We start from the raw sequence: 9,513 nt of genomic DNA on the forward strand, positions 1-9,513 counted from the left end.
GGGTTCAATCCCAGGCTCCTCGCTCCTGGTTGTACCAAAAGACTATAAAAATGGGACCCTGATAAAAAATACATTGAGTGAAAAATGTGCCATCCTAGCTGGATTTTCCCTATAACGGCATTGAAACATGCAGTTGAACTGTTAAACAATAATAAAACACTTTTGAACATACTGCTTTTAAGGTGTAAAATCACTTAGTAACAAACGGCATAAGGTATGTTATTGTTACAAGAAATGCTGGTAATCCTGCTGGGCTACCAAGCCTGACGCACCTCCTCCATGAATGGACTATGCAAGGCAGCAGCGTCCACTTCCCTGAGTCAGGCAGAATACATATGTTGAATTTAGAGATGATTCGGATACCACTTTTTTTTTTTTTTTTTTCCAGACCGATACCGATATTCAGCTCTTGAGTAGTTACCGATACTGATACCAAATGACAATACCACTACTACATAAAATTCCACCCAAAAGAAAGACCTATATATCCATATCCCAATGTAGTAATTTTCCTATAAAATAATTAAAATGAATGGCAATTTTCTAGTCCTCTAATTTCTATTTCCTGATCATAAAGCAGCCACGAGGGGGCGGCCAATACTGGTATTGGCCACCGTCACGGGTACTGATACCACAACATAAGGCTGGCATCTGCATCGATACCTGGTATCGTTGGTAAATATAGCTTTCCTGCAGGCTTCTTGGGCCCAAAATGTACAATTCTGACATTTCATTCACACTTCCCTTGGCCATGAGTTAGCAAAGTCCATGAAGCACATAATGCAGAAATTTTCATTGTCTGGGGAGTAACAAAATATCCACAAAACACTGTAGCACTTTTTTTTTTTTAAAGAACAGCTTATACGACAATTAGAACCCTCCCCGTGCCAATCAGCCATTAAAAAAAGCTAACAGTTTTTAGCATTTGGCTTCAAAGCTACTCCTAGCCCACAGTGTGAATTTGCCACTTAAGATGATGCAACTAGCAGCAGTCCCTGGGCTCCAGTAATGTAAAGAAAAGAAAATGGGGGCAAAAACAGATTTGTTTATTTTTTTCTTAAGTATTGTAAAGAAAAGGGTAATACTAGCAAGTACCAACCCTTTTTTTTTATTTATTTATTGTATAATTTTAAACAAGTTATACAAAGAACTTGAGATACAAAAAAACAAAACAAAACAAAAACAAATACGCTAAATAAAAACATTTAAAAAAAAGAGCAGAAAGCCACAGTAGCAACCTATCTGTGGATGAGCCCTATGTCAGGGCACGCCCACTACGGTCCCGATACTTCCTGCCAGACACCCGTTGGCTAGGCTTAAAGGGGAAGGCACATTGAAGAATGAGCCATGGCCATCTACGTCACAGACGGAAATGTTTGCTAAAATATTGTTATCAATATAACAATGAAAGTATCATGTGGGTTCTGTTGTGTTACCAAATGCAAAAAGACAACTTCTTCAGAAGGCGGAGCACCAGTGGGACAACTTGAACCTTCCCCTTTAACTCAGCCCACCCCTCCGCCATGTCGCTACTATCGGCATAACACAACAGCAGGACGCACCACCTAACCTCTAGGCTCGAGCCATACGTGTGTCTCCTCATCTGTCGGCCGCAACACCAAAACGCGCCTTTCCCTGCCATGCCCCGCATCGCCTCGCTGCTATCCGCCCTGCTGTTCGTCCACTTTTCGGGCCTGAGCCGGGGCTACTTCCCCGAAGAGCGCTGGAGCCCCGAGTCCCCGCTCCTCGCCCCACGGGTGGTTGTCGCTCTTATCTGCCGCAACTCTGCGCACTCTTTGCCGCTCTTCCTTGGAGCCTTGGAGCGCATCCGCTATCCGAAGGACCGCATTGCTTTGTGGTGAGTGTCGCTGCTGAAACTAAGGTCACAATTATTATAACATTTACGCAGAATAGCAAACTTATCTTATAGGCGTTGAAAGTGAAATGTGATGAAGAGTTTATCAACCCGGCAGTGTTTAACCAACGTTCTGTTAGTAGACATCCTTCTTTTAGTCTAAATCTTTCCTGTATATCGCACCTGTTAATCGTTTGGGTGCTCTAAATTACGCACGTATTTGCTAAAAAGAAGAGAGAATCATCATGCATGGGAAAGGAGTAGTCAGGGCCCGTTACACTAATCGAGTCTTGTCTGTGAAAAGTTCCATTCAGTTTGGGATTCTCTGTCAACCCACCCCCGTACGTGTCCCTGCCCCTCTTTTCCTGCCACATCTTTAGACTCGACTGGAAACACCGCCTCACTCTTCTGCACTCCACTAGCACAAAAGCATGACACGATTGATTTCCTTGTATCCCAGTCAGAGGTGGTAGAATTCTCACACTCTGTACTCAAGTGAAAGTACAGATACTTGTTTAACGTCCTTGGCAAAAGTAGTATTGGTTGCACTTCTGTATGCAAGTTTAAAAAAAAGTAGAAAACTGAACTACAGTACTCTCAAATGTAATTAAAACAAAGTTGTTGTTTTTTTAAAAAAGCTTTATTTTTTATTTTATTTTTTTTAACCGCCAATTATCTACAAAACTCGTTTTGATAACCTCTACAAAAATATAATACAAGTTCCTATTGACAATTTTGAAAATCTGACCTTTCTGCTTTTCTGCTTGTGACTAGCATACACAGCAAGTAGATTGCTATAGTAGTCAAAAATTTCATCACATTTTGAAAAAACAAACAAACAAACAAACAAACCCAAAAATCATTACAACCATCCAAAGTCCTATGCTTTTCAATCAGGGGAGAGCTTCCTTTCACTGAGTTAATGCTGCATTTGTGGAAGGTGGGAAATCAGATTATCCCACTTGGATTGTCCCACTAATGACCTCAAAGCATTCGAGGCAAATGTTAACAACAAAGATGGTTGTTCTGGACTTCTGGTTAATGTAGTCAGTCCAAATCATGTCTTGTTATATGAAGTTACTTACGTTGAAATACAAAATTAATGCCATCCTAGATAAAGAGATAAATATGTTTATAATTATGTAAATTAGGTTTTGTCATTAACTGTCTATGTCATTAACTGTCTATGTCAGATTGAAGCTTGTCGGTGATGTCGGGGTCCTTGTTTTCATGAGTTTGCACCCCGGCTCTCCAAATTCAATGCAGTGTTCCTGTGCACACTTCCTGGTTTGAAGTCGAAAAGTCAGAATTCCCAGCATTAGCCCGCAATTTTTACTTGAGGCATAAGATCAGAATTATCATTAGCTTTGCTGACAATATAAACTGCTAACAAAAGATGCAAAATTAGCTGATAATGTCAATTGAATTTTTATTTTTATTTTTTTTTTACTTCACTTGTGTTTTTTTGGATTAGAGATTTTTTTTTGAATGCCAGAAGCTGGTGGCTTTTAGGCTGTCACATTGTGTCCCAAGATACAATTCCCATTCACCACACACGTTGGCTACCTTACTCATCCTGCCATGAAAGTACAGTTAGCCATGAAGATGTTTTGCTGTAGTTCTCCTTTCTGTTGAAATGGCCCAAGCATCATGCATTTTTGTTTCGATGCTGTATGGTCTCTACATGGCCAGTGACCACACACACCACATATTTGTAAGCATCTGAACACATGTTGGCTCGCAGTTTCTCTCAAGTGTAAACACTGGGTTTCTCTACTAAATAAAGATAAATATCAGGCCACTTTGTATAACATCGTCCTCTCAGAAAGTTGCTTTCCATCCAACTTTAGTTTTTGAAAGTAATTTCAGGATCGTTTATAGTCGGTTTGTGTACATGTTTACGAACGTTGCTGTCCTTTCGGCTCCAGCAATGCGCACACATCGTTATTATGTCATTTTTGTTTATAAACAGGAAAGGGGTCTATAAAACCTCAAGATCCCACCCATGTTAACTTTACTTCTCCATATTTACTTTTTTACCTTATGTCGTTATCCACAGATTTTGAAAAAAATTATGGAGCCTTTTTTGGCAACGTAACGACTAGAAAGTACAGATAATACTTCCTCCGTACTTGGTTACTTCTCACCACTGATCCCAGTATGATTTTTTTTGCCCCCAATTTTATCCAGTCCCAGCCTTCCAGACTTGTATTATCCCTGCAGCTTACTTCCTCTTGTTTTGATCATGTGCCAGTAGACCTGCATTTTGGAGATTAAACTAATCTTTGCATCTGCATTCATATTTGACAGGTAAGATTATATTTTGGCACCCAAGTGGTTTAGTAAAGCAATGGTGCGTCAACAGCGTCAAGCAGACTCAAGTGTGGTGAGAATAATTGAGAGCTTTTGAACTAAATATAGACATAAGCAAACATATTTTTCAATCTCGTGGGAGGGTTGTCTCCTTTGAATGTTGAATTTAGTATAAAACTGGCATGTGTTCATCTGTTTCCTTGGTTTCTGGCCAAAAATTTGGGATTAGTATATCCATGTGGCAGCTCTTTTTCTGTGTCCTCCGTTAAAATACCTAGAAAGTTTCAAAACATAAACTCAGTGGCCCTGGCCACCTGTCGATACCTGCAGCACAACCTGACAATGTAAGATGAAGCACCCTGGCACGCAGCTTCACATAAACACATGCATGTTGATTTTTATGGTGGAAGTGTGTTCTGTATGGACTTGCAGGATAGAGAATAACCTTCCAGAACGCTTACGCTTTCACCCACCTCAGGTTTTTCCAATTGTTTAGGTCTGTTTTTGTTGCTATTTAAACAGTGCCACATACACTAGCGACAAACTTCATTTTGAGATGCAATACATTACTCATTTCCAAAGATTTGAATGTCCCTAAAGAAGTACAAATTCTGAATTCATCCTACATTTTTTGGGGAAAAAGCTTTTTCTAAACATTTTTAAAAATGTTACTTTAATTTTATACTTTCTTGCACTTTTTGTAGCTTCTTTGTTCACACTTTTTCCAAAAGAAAGTCGGGATATTCACATTCTACAGCATTTTTGTGACAATGAACTTATTCACTACCAGTCCAGTTAAAACCAATGTTTGACGTCAATGGCAGTGAATGATTTAAGAATGTTAAAGTGGGGCACTTAAGGCACTGATGTTTTGTGACTCACATTTTTGTGTGCATAATAACAATTGCCGCTTGTCCAACTCCTTTCCCCCATTAACAAACGACGAATATGATTTTAGCAGGTTTTCTAGAGAAATCCTGCAACGGTGCAACATCAACAGATTCTATGAGAGAGACACTGGGATTACTAATCATGTGTCTGAAATGATCTCTCACAAGTTACCATGTTGCTCAGTGCACTAAAAACACTGTTTGTTTAAGGTGGTGTTACATTGTGCTGGCTAGCTTCTGAGCACGAGTAGTGAGTGAGACTCCAAATAATGACGAATGATTTATTTTTTGACACTGAATCCGTTGAATTGAGTCCTCTACGTTCCTTCTGCCTAATTTCCCTGTGTGTGTCTCACTTCGTGCTGATCGTAAAGCAGTCAAGCTTGGCTGTTTGTCAATGGCGGGCTTCGGTTGACGAAACACGGCCAACATATGAGCTTTGTGATTGGCTGGCCTAAGCATTACATTTGGTGTTGGTTTTTGTAGTTTCGAGCAAGGAAAGCATATATCAGTATCGTGAATGTTTATATCGCTGGTATATTTAATACTTTTTCACAAAACTATTTCTATTGGTCAGTCCACACGTGTGGGTGTTATTTTGACAACTTGTTGACCAATTTACCTATAGAGTGTTGCAGTGGATTACATTGAACATACGATGTTTATGGTTGAACAAACATGCAGTTTTTGGGGTCCCCTGAAAAGTGATGATTTGGGGGGGGGGGGGTTACAAGAATTCTGCACAAAAATATCCATAAATAGCTGATACAATAACGATAAATCGTTCAGCCCTGCAGAAAATATGAATATATATGGTTATAGCGGGTGCAGTTTGAGGGAGAAACAGAGCAGGGGCATTGCCAACTCACAAGCATACTCCAAACCTACTTTGTGGTGGGATAGAGTGTTGCAGATTAGATTCCCATCAATGGAAAAAAAATAAAAATCAGGCTATTGTTTGTTTACATTTATAAGATCTGAGTGATAAATAGCTTGACACTAGCATTTCTTAACATTGTAATAACTAGTATGATCAAATAAAATAAAAATTTAACAAATAAAAAGAAGATTGTTGTTTTTTAGCAATGAATTAACTTGGTGGGTGGATACTTATTGCACAGCTGTTGTTTCACATATATGTAAAATAATGCACGCTCACATATGTGCCTACATGGCAAGGCCAACTTTCCCATCAAAGTTAATAGAAAACATGAACATTAGCCTAGCATCCAGTAGACACATAGGAGAAGTTTTTTTTTTTTTTTTTAAATTTATTTTCACTGGACATAATTAAAGTAGTGCATTTTTGTAAGTCAAAAATCAGGCTGACATTTGCCTTTGCTCAACTGAGTGCCAAATCTCGTGTAACAAAAAGAAAAATATTTTACATCCCTTGTATTGGGTCTCATTAGACTGCACAGATACTTGATCTGTTCCATTGCTGTTCGGATGGTTCAAGGAACAGTATGTAGACATTAGAGAGAGCATGAGAACACGAATGGCTGTGCTGTGATGCGGTCGCACGTAAGTGCCGAGACAGCACTTGAATGTGAGAACACCACACACAGATGGCAAAGTAACCACCTGCGGCACGTCGTCCGTCAACGGCTACATGATGGCGGAGGGTGTGAAACCGTTTTCCCTCATACCTACACATTCCATGTGTCACCCTTTGCCCCTGCCCATCAAGCTCAAAAGATTTGCTTTGATAACGCAGACACCGTGCAAGCCTCGTCGACACTCAGTCTTTGTCTACAGCTCACGTTGATGGTACATACTTATGCTGTAGTAAAAAAACAAAAAAAAAAGCTTCAGAGCCCCTCTTATTACGATACAAATCAATAATTCCCTTAAAATTGGTGGCATTGTTTTATTATTGAGCCATTTTGTCTTTCTAAAAGCCTGGATTCCGCTATCAAAATAATATGCAGAGATATACACTAGAATAGATGGAGCAGGACAGAAAACAATAGTGGCGCTCCGGGCTTTTGCTTTCCAGACTAATGAGGTGATTATATTACACTCCTGTGATTGATACGGTGCTCCAGATTCAGTCATTGAACCGGTGCAGCCAAATTATATCACCGTAGAATCCTTTTTATGAAGACCATATTTTATAAGGAGACATTTTAATTAGGCATCAGCACCTCTGCTGTTCCAATATATTTAATCAGTGCATCCATCCCTTTGGAGCGTTTTGTGTGCCCTTCACTGAAAAAGGGTGTCCATCCCTCCATTGGCCACAGGGTGGCGACAGATCACAACATCGATAACACCACCGCCGTCCTGCGAGAGTGGCTCATCAAGGTGCAGAATGACTATCACTATGTGGAGTGGAGACCAGATGATAGATCCAGGTAATTTTGTGCATATGTGTGTGTGACCCAAGCAGTGTGTTGAAGGTTCTAAACACCGTTGTCATCTGTGCTCACCTAAGTGCTTTTGAGGACGAGGTGGGGCCCAAACACTGGAATAATCTTCGTTACGAACACGTGATGAAGCTTCGTCAGGGAGCGTTGGACACAGCCCGTGAGGTCTGGGCTGACTACCTCCTGGTATGTTGTCAGTCAAATCAATCACCGTTTTGATTGAGCTGATTTTGTTATCTGCATTATGGATAAACAGTTGGACTGACATCATCACGAGGCAATTTAGATGAAGTGATGATATGAAATTGTATGAAAAATACTCAGTCTAACTGAAGCGGTTTAAATTTTAATGTAGTTACTAAATGTGTTGCTTTCTGTTATTTGCAAAATTGATGGAAATAGTCAGACACCCACGGGTTGTCCCTGTGAAACATGAGCCACAGTGTATTTAGACATATTTTATTCACCCGCTTTGTTTTGGGACATTTTAATGGTGGAGGTAGTAGAGGTGTGTGGCAGAGGCTGATAGAGCTTACATCCTGTTGCTATGGTTACCTGTATTGAAATGCACATTATTTTTCTGGGCTCCTTGCATATTTGACATGGTTCCCAGCCAGACACGTTTGCTGGCAGTTCAGTTGTTGTGTAAGAAGTCACAGAAGATCCAGGATCTTTTCATCAAAGCTCTTTTCTTTGCTGACAGGTGGCCGATTGTGACAACCTGCTCACCAACCCAGATGTGTTGTGGAAATTGATGAGAGAAAACAAGACCATTGTTGCCCCAATGTTGGAATCCAGAGCGGCATACTCCAACTTCTGGTGCGGCATGACTTCACAGGTAATACATTAATATTCACTGGGTACATTTTAGACATGATTCAATTATGTATTCAATAATGTATAAAGTATTGGGAGTTATGACGTTGGTGGCTATCAGCAATCATTTTTCTCATTTTATAATCAACAAGCTTACATTGGATTTAATTTTGTATGCTTTGTAATCTAGGTTTGTATCAGGTACTTAAAAATTGGATGGGGAAGTACCGATACCAGGTATCGGTATCGGACTCATATCTTGCCTTATGTCAAGGTATTGATACTTGGGACGGCGTCCGACGCAAGTATAGGCTACCCTCTTGTGGCCGTTTTACAATCAAGGATGAAAATGAGCAATTAGATGAATAGAAAATTGCCATTGATTTCATGCAGTTTAAACTAAAATGCTATGTTGGGATATTATCTGTCTTTTTTTTTTAGGGGGGAGGGGGGTGGATTTGATATAACAAAATTACTAGTGTTATGTCTGTTTAAATTCAACATTAACTGTAGTATTTACAGTAGACATAAAAAGTCTACACACCCCTGTTCAAATGTCAGATTTTTGTCATATAAATATGATACATAAAAACACATTTTTCCATATGTGTTTGAGAGATTTTGCTGTGGTCTAGTGAAACCGAGATAAAATATTTTGGCCATAATTCCAGAAGGTTTGTTTGGCACAAACGCAACATTGCTCATCACCCAGACAAACAAACAAACAAGCAAACAAACACCATAACTACACCGAAGCATGGTAATGGCAGCATCCTGCTTTAGGGCTGCAGAAAACATTCAGGCTTCTGCTATAGTAAGCCAAAAATGTCAGGAAAAGCCTATTAGAGCATCTGAAATTTGTTTTATCTGAGGCACTTTAAATTGTGGCTGGTATGGGTGACTCCATTTCACACGAGTTTAAAAAAAACAAAACTTAATTCTGAACAAACCCACATGTCAGTTATAAGAGGATGTGCACACTTTTGCAACCTAATTATCTCAATTATTTTTTCCTTCTCTTTAAAGGATTAAACAAAAAAGTTGAGTTGAACAGGTTAATGGTGGAAAATCTTTTTTAACTCAGTTGCTCCCAATAACGTATAAATACGTTCTATTTTAAATGTTTAAGTGTCCCAAAGACTTATTCACATGTTTGTTTGTTTTTTTTTTATTATTTTTTTTTTAAATGCTAGAGCATATAGAAGGCTTTGATACAGCTTCTCAACTGAAAAGAACGGTTGAAGAAATGGAAGTTTTTACACAAACGGCC

The 9,513-nt window shown here is 39.3% G+C and overlaps 1 protein-coding gene across 1 annotated transcript in view; it reads left to right on the forward strand.

Moving 5' to 3' along the window:
- Positions 1-1,420: 1,420 nt before the first annotated feature.
- colgalt1b (collagen beta(1-O)galactosyltransferase 1b) overlaps positions 1,421-9,513 on the forward strand; it is a 15,745-nt gene continuing 7,652 nt past the window's right edge. The window contains exons 1-4 of the mRNA XM_077524048.1: positions 1,421-1,858; positions 7,305-7,415; positions 7,496-7,613; positions 8,131-8,265. Of these exons, the coding sequence (XP_077380174.1) occupies positions 1,641-1,858; positions 7,305-7,415; positions 7,496-7,613; positions 8,131-8,265 (582 nt within the window). The 5' untranslated portion in view covers positions 1,421-1,640. The remainder of the gene's footprint in view (positions 1,859-7,304; positions 7,416-7,495; positions 7,614-8,130; positions 8,266-9,513) is intronic.

This window comes from Festucalex cinctus, chromosome 6 (genome assembly GCF_051991245.1).
Source record: "Festucalex cinctus isolate MCC-2025b chromosome 6, RoL_Fcin_1.0, whole genome shotgun sequence".
In the NCBI taxonomy this organism is placed as follows: Eukaryota; Metazoa; Chordata; class Actinopteri; order Syngnathiformes; family Syngnathidae; genus Festucalex; species Festucalex cinctus.